This window comes from Pimephales promelas, chromosome 7 (genome assembly GCF_988280905.1).
Source record: "Pimephales promelas chromosome 7, fPimPro1.hap1.1, whole genome shotgun sequence".
Classification (NCBI taxonomy): Eukaryota; Metazoa; Chordata; class Actinopteri; order Cypriniformes; family Leuciscidae; genus Pimephales; species Pimephales promelas.
This window is the reverse complement of record NC_142775.1, coordinates 11,624,505-11,638,582: the sequence shown is the minus strand read 5'-3', so window position 1 is coordinate 11,638,582 and position 14,078 is coordinate 11,624,505. Positions and strand designations below refer to the sequence as shown.

The 14,078-nt window shown below is 36.2% G+C and overlaps 1 protein-coding gene across 9 annotated transcripts in view; it reads left to right on the top strand.

The window, feature by feature from the left end:
- The window catches only part of pcbp3 (poly(rC) binding protein 3), an 88,577-nt gene extending 78,993 nt beyond the window's left edge, over positions 1-9,584 (top strand). For 2 of the 9 annotated variants that reach the window (XM_039669269.2, XM_039669273.2), the window contains exons 14-17: positions 461-536; positions 1,561-1,613; positions 3,320-3,489; positions 5,231-9,584. In XM_039669269.2, the coding sequence (XP_039525203.1) occupies positions 461-536; positions 1,561-1,613; positions 3,320-3,489; positions 5,231-5,267 (336 nt within the window). In that variant the 3' untranslated portion in view covers positions 5,268-9,584. Of the gene's footprint in view, positions 1-457; positions 537-1,560; positions 1,614-3,319; positions 3,490-4,450 lie in introns of those variants that run through there. The other 7 variants (XM_039669267.2, XM_039669271.2, XM_039669272.2 and 4 more) reach the window with 4 other exon arrangements.
- The last annotated feature ends 4,494 nt before the right edge of the window (positions 9,585-14,078 follow it).

The window sequence follows — 14,078 nt, the reverse complement described above, 5'->3', positions numbered from 1 at the left end:
GGATATTCTTATAATATGATGACCTCCTAGATGTCAAAAGCTGTCTAAAGGAAAATTTGATTTCTCAGTCCATCACCCCTTTAATTTGGACATTTCTGTGAACAGCGTCATTTTTAATGAAATAACATAATATTAAAATATTAATATTTGATTGGATATTATTGTGTGGTCTGAAAGTCTTATATTAAAATGTAAAAAAAAACCCAGTAACATGCTTTATTTATCAGTCATTTAGCAAAGGTCAGTTAGTGATCAGATGAGGTTAACCCACCAAGTCAGGCCAAGTCCTACTAAAGTTTCAATCTCTTCAGCTTTCTCTTTTGCTCTTCTTCCACCACAGTGTGTCATGGCTTCTTATCCTCTTTGTCTCTTTGTTCTAGTTTAGTTTCTTGATTTCTTGGTGTGACCTGTCGTATAACAATAACCTCTTAGCTCTACTGTCCCTCCAAACCCTCAGCAGTTGACCAAGCTCCACCAGTTGGCTATGCAGCAAACCCCCTTTACCCCCCTCGGACAGACCACCCCTGCTTTCCCTGGTACGTACCCACGAGCCCTTTTGAAGTTTCCTTCTCTTTGTACCTGTAGAGACGCTCTCTCTGTCTTTCTCTCTCTCTTTCCTTCTCGTTCCATGTCAAGCATCATGACATGCCCGTGGTGGTTGCTCTTCACTTTGTAGTTTGTTTTTTTTTTACTTTTTTGGGAGGGGGGTGCTGTTTGTTTAAAAATGTATGTTACTGCTTTTGTTTTGTTTTGTATTGTTTTATTTTGTTTTGGTTTCTTTTGTTTCCTTTTGTCTTAATTTGTTTTCTTTTTTTCATCTTTTTTTTCCCTTTGGTTTGGTTTGGTCTGTGTTTTATTTTATATGGTTGGTTTTTAGGAAAAAGGATTAGTCATAAATTTCAGAAAATGACATCTCACTGTTATACTAACTTACCTTGCGCTGTTTTTTTTTTTTTTTGTTTTTTTTTTTGAGGGGTTGACGTTTTCTGAAGTATCTAATCCTGTTCTGCTAAGACCCAGGATAACATTATCATGTACAGGGGACTAGTGTACTGTAGAATTTTATGCTTGAAAGAAATAACCAGTGGCACAAAAAGTGTTTTTTCCTGCCCTTGAGAAACTAGTGTAAGAGAAGCATATCAGTGTTTTGATTTTACAGACCACAACACATCTTCCATCAAGCCATTCATTACGTATTCATCTTGATAAACACTCTAGTCTTATACAAGCTCAGGTTAAAGCTGTTCCTAAGGGCAAACCCAATGCCATGCGCTGAGTAGAACATGCTTAGGTATTCACGCAACACATATCAAATATATGTTTGTGTCAGACCAAGGACATACTATAAGAAAAATGACTCATGACAAAATGTGAGAACCGCTAGAGATATTTATGGTAGTTCGAGGTGAAAAAAAAGGGCTTCATAAAAAGCCTCTGGAGGACTCATAGTTCCTCACACTCTGCACCTGGTCTTCTAAAGCTCACATGTCATAATGAGTGTGTATGAAGTGCTGTTTATCCTAGGCTGTCTCTCGAGCTTCCCTCTGCTCTCTGATCCAGGTCTGGATGCCAGTCCCCCGGCCAGTACTCATGAACTCACCATTCCCAATGATGTGAGTATAAAGATTGATGCTCAGTTTTGACTCCCAGTCCTTTGTCAGAAAATCCAAAAATAATTGCTGTCATAACTGAAGACAGAAATCAAATTCGGTTTATTCGAGAATAATGTCTGATAGAGTCCATGTCAGGTTTTTTTCAAGAACAAATCTACGTCAAGTCTCAAGGCTTTTAAGTCTGAAAATATTAAAATCCCTTTTAAAAAATATTTTTTTACTCCTGCAGGTTAGTTTTAAGTGTAAGTTCATTTATTGGTGGTGTACACGTATCGACGTACACAAAAGTATGATTTTTTTAAATGTTTATTGTCTTATGTGTCTTATGCTTACTAAGGCTGCATTGATTTGATCAAAAATTTAGTAAAACTGTGTTATTGTGAATTATTATTATTAGTTGAAAGTTGAAAACTGTGCTACTTAATATGTTTGTGAAAACCGTGATGCTTTTTTCACGATTCAAAAATGAATATCTTATGATTCATTAAAAATGTCTTTACTGTTGTTGTTTTTTTTATATTGAAATAGAGCATTTTTGCTGAATAAAAGTATTAATTTCTTTCAAAAGAAGATTTCAAACCTTTAAATGGTGATGTGACTCGATTCTCTTTCAAAACTGAGTTTCCATCTCTAGTTTATCCAGTTGGATTCTACATTTATTTGATTTTTCATTCTCATTGGAAAAATTATATTTGCATTTTTGACATGGGTAAGCTGTCTGTCAGAAAACTCAAGCATACCTACTCCATTCAAATATTCCATTGTGAATAGAGGGAATGTATTGACGTCACTTTCCCGCCGGAACAACCCCCCTCAGCCTGACTGAGTGGCAAAAGATCTGCTGTGTGACTGGATTTAATAGGGGAAACTGCGAAAATGCGACTAAAACTACAACAATTTTATCAATTTAAACTAAATGTTGGACTCAATATAGTGTTCCATACAACTTACTAATGATCCAGTGATCCATGGATATTGACATGCAGCCAGGAATCGTGTTGCCTGACATTTATGTTTGCCTAATTTCGACACCGGGGAAATAAAAGCAATATAGACCTAAACACAAAGCAAATTTGCCTGTGAACACTTTATATAAATACAATATAGGTAGGTCTAAAATAATCCGGGTGATCACTTATATCAGTGTTATATATAGCCTATATATCATCATATCGTCCAGCCCTAAAAATGTATAGTTTTTTTTTTTTTTTTGGTCAGTGTTTATTTAAAAAAAAAACATCCAATAATGCACAATATGCAATGATGAATATTTAATTGATGAGTTGTTAATCTATATAAAACAATACAAAATATATGGGTATGGATTTACACCTAAATTCAGCATATTGACACAAAAATGATAACTGCAAATCCACCTTTCGCTGACTGGAGTTCAGTTGTTTCTGTGAATTGCAGTGATCCATTTGCTCCTCTTTCTATAGCAGACTGTAAAATATACCGATTTTTTGTCAAATCTAGTTGTACAGTGAATCGCAAAGCTCTTTCCCACTTTCTATGTGTTGTGTTTGTTTTTCGCGGCATTCACGCTGAAAACAAATCCATCCGCTTAGTCTTTTTGCCACTCACTGTGAGTAACTGCAGGCACTCCGGCCGACGGTGACGTCACGCGCATTCTCTCTATACTACAAAACGGATCATACTTTCTGTAACATGAATACCTAAGAACTTTTGCGCTTTCTTCCCAGCTAATAGGCTGCATAATAGGGCGCCAGGGAACCAAAATCAACGAGATCCGTCAGATGTCTGGAGCGCAGATCAAAATAGCTAATGCCATGGAAGGGTCATCAGAGCGCCAGATCACCATTACAGGAACCCCCGCCAACATCAGCCTTGCCCAGTACCTCATCAACGCAAGGTGAGCCCATCCACGTTTCACGAAAGAGTTGGCATGTTCTTCCAAACTGCAGTAACCTAACTTTTTTTTTTTTAAAGGTCGCATGCTGTTCTAGCTCAACACAGTTTCTTAATAGAAGCTCATTTAGGGTCTTCGCAAATGCAACAGTGTTTTGTTTTCCTAGCGATGTTTGTTTGGGGAATCAGAGATGCTTAGCAACATACCCTTTAAAGGAGTAGTTCACTTTAAAAAAAAAAAAAAAAAACTTTTGGTGATAATTTACTCACCCCCATGTCATCCAAGATGGCCACATCTTTCTTTCTTCAGTTGAAAGGGTTTTTGATGAAAACATTCCAGGATTTTCTCCATATAATGAACTTCAATGGGAACCAAACGGCTCAAGGTTCAAATGAGAGTTTCAGTGCAGCTTCAAAGGGCACCAGACACCAACGACAATGACGATGAATAAGGGTCTTATAGGAGCCTTCGAGTCATGACTCGAAAAAAGATTTGTTTGATTTGATGAACGAGTGCGAACAGGAGAGTCACGAACGCTCATCACAGAACAGAGCAAGATGAGCATTTGTGCTTATAAAACTTAAACTTTTTTATTTGTTTTTTAAATGAGCGATCGTTTCGCTAGATAAGACCCTTATTCATCGTCTGGTGTCGTTTAAAGCCCTTTGAAGCTGCACTGAAACTCTCATTTGGACCTTGAACCGTTTGGTTCCCATTGAAGTCCATTATATGGAGAAAATCCTGGAATGTTTTCATCAAAAACCTTAATTTCTTTTCGACCGAAGAAAGAAAGACGTGGACATCTTGGATAACATGTGGGTAAATAAATTATCAGCAAAAGTTTTTTTTTTTTTTTAAAGTGAACTACACCTTTAAATCTGTTCTTGTGTGTGATATTGAGGCTTGCAGGGTAGCGCCCGGGGCGATACTAATGCATATTGCTTTCCCACGGTTCTGATGGCAGGTTCAGAGACGTGGCAGCCATGTGGAATGACCCTTCATCAATGACTACATCCTGAAGCCCCAAACTGCTTTCATTATCTGAAGCTATCAACAGCTGATTCCCAATAATCCTTACACACAATCTTCCCTTAGAACTCACCAATCCTTTCCCTTAAACCCCATGGTCAACTTCATCAGTAGCGTCACTCATGTAGGCAGACTACTGAAATTTAAAAAAGAAAAAAAAAATGAAAAGCAGGACAACTGTAGTATGATTTGTTCATGTCATGCAGTGTTTCAGTGTAGTATTTTAGCATGCTGAATGCTTGGATCTTGTTATATATTTATTTATTATTTTAAATGAGATAGTTTAGTTCAGCATGGTTGCTGAATAAGTTTTGTAGTTTGACAGCAAAGCCTAACATGGTTTCAAAAATGTACAAAGAAAAAAAAAAAAAAGGATTGCATCCAATAGCATTTTTAGCAATGCTGTTGGCAAGGAGCTAGTGATGTGATGCAGATGTTGTAATGAAGTACAAATGCATGTCAGAAGCGAGGAGATGTTGGAAACTGTGTTTCTTCGGAGGCGGAAAAGATTTTATTTTTACATTTGACTGGCTTGATTGTTTTCAGCTCGAACCGAATCGAAAGAAATGCATGATTATTACTCAACGTGGAGAGCAACGAGGCGATCATTCTTGTACAAAAGTGTTGAATGCTTTCAGAATTATTTTTTATGTTATCTATTTTTTTCTATCTTTTCCTTACCCTCCCCTTTTTCCTCTTCCCTTAACTATTCTAGGCTGACGTCTGAGGTCACTGGAATGGGCACTCTCTAATTTCTACCCATGATCCTTCACTGCATCACATGACCCTTGAGCCAATGGCATTGCACCTAGTTTGTTTTCTCTCTGTACTTTTGCTGTCCTGTATTTTCAGTACTTTGGACTACTTTATATTCTATAATGTGCACATGATGTTCCTCCTACTCAACCTTTGTTGTGCTCCTGATGGTCCTTTACTTATTACCTGTTTAGTTTAAAAGACACATTATTATTATTATTATTATTTTTTTTTGACTCTCTAGTACCTCATGTCACCGTCGTCCAGTTTTGCCATAGCTTTCACTGTGAATTCACATTTTCCAATCCGTTTTCTATGGCGTGGTACAGCTAAGCCAGTGAAATCCTGCATTTTCATTTAGTAAGACTAAAATTGTAATTTGTATAGCAGCGGTCCTGTGCTTTGCTCATCAGGTACCTTACAACCGTGCATCTTACACATGTGTAATGAAACAACCTGATAGATTTGGAATGTTTGCACCACGCCTGTACGATTTGTTTGCATCTATCATTGTGGCATGCGGAGTAACACAGAGAATACATTATTAGCCGCTTGTATTCACTTTCAGAACAGAAAAACAAATCAGTGTGAAAACAAAGGATATGAGGATGTGTAAGCCATGCTTACGGCTTTACTGCATGCTGAGACATTTCAATTCAGCCCGCAATTTTAGTGTAAGTAATTGAATATATTACAGCAGAATTATTTATAGAATATTTTTATATGCGACGTGTGTTTGCAGTAGCATGAGAAATACGGGAGCTTTATTCCTTTGGAAGTGAATACAGTCCTACTGATAATGAAATCCGCCCCTACGGCCTCTGTGTGTATGGTAAACTCTCATGTAGGGTTCAAAATGAACTTTTTTGCCATATCTACCAATGTTTACTTGCGATAAAAAAGATCTATGCCAAGGGCCTCATTTATAAAGGCATACATGATCAGATTTTATTCTAAATTCCCTTTCATACATCAAATGTTAGAAATATATTGGGATTTTTAAATGCGAAAAATGACGTGAAAAAAATGACTGTATGCCAACTGAAGAGCATGCATATAAACTTTTTGAACTCGTACCAGAATAATGAAAATAATCCAATGTCATTTATAAAAATGTAAAGATAAATAGACAATCGTAATATGTATTAATATTATTATATGATGAGCAACTGCTTTGTGATAATTACATGTCTGAAATGAATTTATTCATTGTATTTATTCATTGTATAGGGACTGCAGGCGGAAACTAGCATTTTTTTTTTTTTTTGCTATAACCTGGCACATGTCATCTCTTCTTTCTTAGATTAATGAATTTTTGTGCATTGTCCCTGATCAAATAAATAAATTCATCAAATAAGATTTCCTAGGAAAAACAAATATTGTTTTATAAATCATTTCGGATATAGTGGCACGTTCACATTTAGGAACATTAAGGGGCGGTCACACTACACTTTTCATTCCATTGGCTTCTCTTTCAAATGCATGTGAACGTTGGAGACCGGAAACGCAAACTAATCAGAGCAAGTCGAGTTTGGTGAACTCTGACCTGTGAATTCATATCACGTGAAGACATGTGACCAGTAGAAGATCGAAATGTCACCTATGCAGTAAATTGGAGAAGATTGGATATGTTAAATTTATGTTTGTCATAAAGACGCAGTAGAATGTGACGTCATATCACGACTGTTGCTCAAAGTCTAGTGTGACCGCACGGCTTTATACGCGCATCTTTATAAATGAGGCCCCTGAAAAAATTTGCTACATTTTTACTCACATTTGGAATTTGATTAGTTTTCATTTTGGACCCTGCCCTCATGCATTCAGCGACATCCTTCATTTTGACAGTGTTTTCCATATTGCACTCCAAAAACCATATTTATCAGTCGAACCGAAAAGACATACACAAGCTCTGCATGCATCAAACGAGACTAAAAATGCGTTCTCCACCGACAAGTAAACATGCGTACACACTCAACACAGCTGCCAAGACCGTACTTCTGCTATACATGCTTTTATATTTTCCCCGAGGCCAACTCAATGATAAGTCAGGATCATTTCTACGTATCTCGGGCTCTGGAATGTTCATAGGCCAGAATTTCAAATGTGATTTCGGATTTACCACCCTGGTCTGCTCTTAAACATGATTGTTTCTTTAATACAGTTGTTTTATTACAGTTAAGGTTACTGCATTGTTTTATGATTATTACTGAAACCCTTGATTCTGACTGTAAGTGTGTCACCTCCTGCTGATCAGCTCTAATAATATTTTTCTCGCATACAAAATTGGATTGACTTCAAGCTATTTATGTTGCATGTTTTGCTGTGGATAATTATTATTAAGATAGCTGGTGTACACTATACATGATGCATACATATTCTTTACTGTTATATTATTGGCATCCTAATTTCACCTCGGCTAGAAGAAATGTGTAATTTCTGTGGCACAAAGCAATTGCAATCTGTTTGTTTGAGCACAGTTGAGCAACCCGACTGGCGTAAGTTTTGGGGGGCAGACATGTTCTAATAAATGTGATACATCTCAATAGAGAAGTATAAAAAGACCCTTACTGCATTGAAACGCTTTAAGTACGGAGACCTCTTAAAAATGAATGTGTAGTGCTGTAAATCCCACCTGTTGTACTGTAAATACCTCTCCTTCCTCCAAGACTAACATGTCGTGCCATGCATGGCACTCAAGGCACTCAATTTATTATGCGTTTCCACACAAAATTTGTTCAGTCACTGGTATACCCTGAGGAATTTCGTCCTTTGACTTCCTTTCGAACAGACGGGAATGATTGAAGTCATTATTTTGTTTGATACCGCTAGTGGCGAACAAATTACACACTTCAATTCTCACCCGACCAAAACTGTCGATGTGGTTTAGCTATAGTTAAGCAATTTATTCCCAGTATTGAAGCCGTCTGATTAGGTTTTAAGCAGAGGTCATGTTGAGTTCCCCTTTTATTCAATTCTGAACGTTTTCAGTCAGCAATCAATATGTATTTCATCCTCCACATTTAAATGTCTAAAATGTGGCATTGAGGCTGAAAGTTGAATGTAACTGCTTCAACATTTGATTCATTATTCAACCTCTAGTTTACCTTCCTTGCCATTTTCCAATTGCACTAGAGGTTTTCTTTCCCAGTCTTATAACGGAAATGCTTTCTCGTTGAGGTAATCGGGTACAAAAGCATGCATTTAGGCTATAAAGATATATATTTCTATATTTTTATTTGTTATATCTGTTGAGCAGTATCATACACTGCAGCCAAACCTTTGATACGCACCCAAAAGTTAATTTACACCATAATCAGACATTCTATGATTTAATGTCCGCTATAAGCGCAGCACTTTTATAATATTGGGATCGAACTCTAAAAGGTATGTACATGCTGAGCCATCCGTGCACATGGCCGGAAATGATGTCATACTGTTGCTTTAAAATAATTCATTTATCTGGAATTATTCAACACGTTATGTTTTTTTTTTTAGCGTTCAGTTTCTTGTTGTCATATTTACCATACGTTTGCACTGCTTTGAAATGTAATTTGTGTCAGTCTCTTAGGCTCTGTTATACATTAAGTTAGATTGTATGTTCACACAAGACTATGTCTTGTGATATATGTATGGAATGTTTTATTTGATAAGTTTAGTCCATAATGTGCTGTACTCTAGATCACTATACAGATGCATATTAATATTCAGACAGCAGCATGCGTAATTTTGACATTTTTCCGTAGCAGAATGCTTTACCAAGGGAGGCTGTTGTTATTATTTATGTCTATTGTAATGGCTATTATTTCACAAATGCAATAAAAATAAATGTTCGTTTAGGACTCCAGTGGCGTGTCGAAAATGATTAACTGTTTGGTGGGAAACTCAGTATGGCATTACAAACGGCTTTCTTATTTATATATTTTTGTTTCATCTCTGCCCGGCCTCATGATGTCACATGATGTTTTTCTCATGCAAATCATGTGGTTACTTTGCACTCATAATATTAATACACATTAATTCACATTGTGCACATCTGAAATCATTACATTCATTTTGTTGGTCATGCAGTTTTTCAATGTACTAGAGCAGCAAAAAAAAAAGAAAGAAAAAAAAAGCCCTCTCTACCTGTCTGTCTGTGCTGTGGGAGGGATGTGGGGATGTGGGGTGTGTGTGGGGGGGTAACAGAGTTATTATTTTATGTTGGACCATTTGCTGCTTGCAAGTCTATATTAGATTCAAAATTTCTGCTGAGTTTAGTTTAACTTTGAAATGTTTTGTAAAAAGGAGAGAATAAAGTTTGTTTTTCCCTTGAATTTTTGTGATGCCTTGTTCTTTTTATTATTATTTGTTATTTGCAGGTCATTGGTCAAGGTAGAGAAATGAACCAGGGCTTAGGGCAAAAATTCATTTTGTAGCCCTCAATCGGGTCATGGGGTCTATACAACCCCAATCGACTTATACTTAATAAAAAAAGGTTCCCTTCATCTCAGTGGAATACGATTTTGTGACTTTTTATACATTATCTATCTATACACACACACAAAAACCTGGGCTTGATTCAGTTGTTCTGAAGGTGTCTTCAGGGTCAATATGACCCCACAGTGAAATGAATGGCAAATGTGAAAAAACAAAAACAAAATATATTTTCTTCATGTGTCAAAAAAAAAAAAATCCGGCATAAATCTGAAAATTTTTACACAGAAATGAAGGCCTAGTACTAGAGCATAAATGCAATGCATCATAAAAAAGATATATATTTCATATGCAAGCTAATGGTGTAGGAATTGTGTGTTATAGGGATACAAAAGTACTTTATATCTCCAAAAACACAGCATTAATGAATAGATGAGAAGTAAACAAAACAAAAAAAAGATATATTTTTTGTATGATTCAAAATGTATATTTTTTGTACAATTACTCAATCAATTGTTGGGGTCGTATAGACCCCGAAGCCCAGAAGTGTAAACAGGAAACGAAGACCATCTGAAGTTTAAATATGAATATTAAATATGCTTTGACACTTTTTATAATCCTTACCACTAGAGGTCGCTAAATATTGTAATTAGCTTCATGTAAATTAACCTGTATATGATAGTGCCTCAAAAAAGTGTTTGCTCAAAAAGAACACTTTGCATTCCTGAGATGCTTTAGCATAACCACAAACAAGCATTATAGAATTGCATTTAAAATGATAAGTTGTCAAGCTGGAGATGTTGCTGAAACATAATCAGTAGCCAGTGGCTATAGATCTCTATAATGCTTTCTCCAATTCCAATTCCATTTCCAATTCATATTTTCTTTTTCCACTCTGAAACCATTAAAGACCATATATCAAGATCCACGATTCCACTTGCAAGATTCTGAACCTTTATTCATAACTCATTAAGTTTTGAACAAAAGTTTATTGGCTGTCCTCTGTAATTCTTTTGCATATTCTCTTCAGCACTAATAGATTTCAAAGTAATTTTCTTGTAATTAAATATGGAAGCGTGGCTAATCGCCGGTTGATCCTGCCGGCCTTTCCTGAACGCCAAGGGAAGGCTTCAGAAATGGCCCTCGATCAGCGCTGTGCTTCAGAATTAGTCGTTCACTCCAGGGGGAGAGGAGGTCACCTTTACCCCACGCTCCGTCATTGGCCTCAGTTTGCCCCCCTGCTGCCAGAAATAAGCTCAAATTAAAACACCTCTTGATTGCCCTCCCAAAGTCCCTGAACATATTTGGCTGTACATGTTCCCTGTGGAAAAGAGGAGACAAGGTACAGTCCAGCCAGAGGATACACAGTCCATTACTTCATTGTTTGTTGTGTTATTGCTGTTAGTCTTTGTAGGAATCTGAAACTCCATGCTTTTAATTTGCTGAATAAAACTGACTATTGTAGGAGGGATTTCTGTTATTGATTTTGTTTTTGGGAAAATTGACTGCTTGTATAATCTCCTGCTGTGGAACTCCATATCCAAAGAGAGGTTAAAGGAGTAGTTCACTTTAAAAAAAAACAAAAAAAACTTTTGCTGATAATTTACTCACCCCCATGTCATCCAAGATGTCCATGTCAATCTTTCTTCAGTCGAAAATAAATTAAGGTTTTTGATGAAAACATTCCAGGATGTTTCTCCATATAATGGACTTCAATGGGAACCAAACGGTTCAAGGCCCCAAAAGACAGTTTCAGTGCAAACTGTTCAAAGGGCTTTAAACGATTTTAGACGATGAATAAGGGTCTTATCAAGTGAAACGATCGCTCATTTAAAAAAAAAATAAAGTTTCATTTTGATGAACTAGTTCGAACAGGACAGTCACAAACGTGCATCACAGAACAGAGGAAGGCGAGCATTTGAGCTTATAAAACTTAAACTTTTTTTTTTTTTAAATGAGCGATAGTTTCTCTTGATAAGACTCTGATTCATCGTCTGGAATCAATCAAAGCCCTTTGAGCAGTTTGCACTGAAAGTGTCTTTTGGACCTTGAACCATTTGGTGCCCAGTAAAGTCCATTATATGGAGAAAAATCCTGGAATGTTTTCCAACCCGATCTCACGGGAATTCGTACGAATTTTACAAGGTGGCTAAATCGTAACAATTCGTACGACCTCACTCGTACGAATTAGTACGATTTTGCTAAATCGTACATATTTTACGAATTAGCAAATTCGTATGAATTCGTACGAATGACCTACCCCTGACCCCGCCCCTAAACATAACCGTCACGTGGGTTTAGACAAATCGTACAAATTCGTAGGAGTGAGGTCGTATATGAATCAGTACGAATTAGCCACTTTTGAATCATTCGTACGAATTGGTCGTGAGATAGGGTAGTGTTTTCATAAAAAAACCTTAATTTCTTTTTGACTGAAGAAAGAATGACATGGATATCTTGGATGACATGGGGGTGAGTAAATTATCAGCAAATGTGTTTTTAAAAGTGAACTACTCCTTTAAGAAAATGCGATTTAGAATGCAGGGATATTAATGAAGGTTTAATTTAAAGATATATATTTTTAGATATTCTCTTTTTCAGTTATGGACCCCAACATACTTTTTCTGTGCTCTTCAAAAAAAGGAAGGTTTGGAATGACATGAGGGTGAGTAAATGGTGAAATAGTTTTCTTTTTGGGGTGAATATCTCTTTAAGATTGGATAAATAGTGGGTAGCTCCTATTTTTCTTCTCAATGTGTGTTTGATTGCCTGTTCTTCCATAACTCTGCAGCTGCTTGCAGACATTGCATTGTATTGTCATTTTAAATGTCAAGCTAAAGTGGATTTTTTTAATCAAATGTTCTTTTTTTCCTTCCGTGTAATATTCAATGTGCTCTTCAATATGCACCAACTTATATTATCTACATCTCTTGATATGACATTGGATTTCCACTGACAGTAGTCTGAATTAAAACAGCGCCCTGGGGAACTGACTTCATCCTAAATATACTTAAACCCAATCATGTGTAATTCCCATGTGTCCTGACAGCCCTACTTGAAGTTGCATAAAGCAATAAAAGAGACTCAATTCATTTGGAACGCAGCTGACAAAATACATTTGATAATCACTTAAATGATTTTTTTTTTTATCTTTCTTTGAGTAAGCTAAAAACAACAATGAATCTTCAGCCAGTTCATATCAAAACTTAAGAGTTTTTTTAAACAGCCATTGCAAAGATTAAATGATTGCCTCATAATTTATAAGTCTCAGTCACTTTGGATACATTTCACTGTCAATCACAGAGCAAAACGCCTCATTCCCTTGGGTGGCACCCTCTAAATTACTGAAAGGTTGGCTTTTATGTTGAGTAAAACAGGGCATGGAAACTAATTAGTGTTTTTTCATCAATTATACATCAAGATAGGACATTTAACGTGTATTTGAAAGATTAAGAGACAGATATACTGCATACACATAATTTCAGAAATGATTAGTGTCAATCCACTTCATTCTGAATTCGTAAAGTCCTAATTCATCATGAATTTAACCACCATATGCTTATTAGCCTTCAGTACAGAGATTTTACTTTCTCATATTTAAAGTCATTTGAGAATTGTGATTTTTTTTTTAATGGAATGTTGCAGTGTTTATTCTAAATAAATTATATGTGCACATTATTTTTTAAATTCATGTGCCTTTGTAATATTTGGTCAAAAGCATCAACGTCCCTTCTTTCTTGATCCAACGATCCTATAAATTCCTACCGGACAAAATTCCCACTTTACATTTTTCCTTTGCATGCCAACTTTAAGATAAGGGTTTTTAATTAAATTGTATTTATTATTTTTTTCTCATCCGAGAAGTTGTTTCACTCAGATATATGTCACGAACAGAAATGATGATCACTATACTGTTTCATAACAACTTCAAGGTTAGGGATTTGAAGAAACCTTATTAAAAACTTAATTCTGAAGGAGGGAAGTGAGCCATATCTGCAGACCAGACTTTCCAAATTATCAGATATCACTTTTGGGGAAATCACAAGGTCTAAAATGTTATTTATAAATCTATATTAAATTTCTGCCGTACATGCTGCCTAAACCTGAGGTCTTTGAACTGTTGATTGAATTTGCCAGACTCTAGTTTGTTCAGAAGCCAATCTCAAATTTCCGGGCATTAAATTGTTATCAGCTCTGCGCATGGCTGACCGTTTAACGCACAATGGTGGACAAAATAATTTCCCTTTTCCACAGCTCAGTACCTCTCCTTATCCGCCACAGAGCCAGTCTCATAGGATTGTTTCACATTGGATTATCACCGTGTTTATGTGTTGTAAGAGCAGTTTTTTTTTTAATTAACCTCTGAAACACTCGGTTCATCTTGGCTCTGGCTA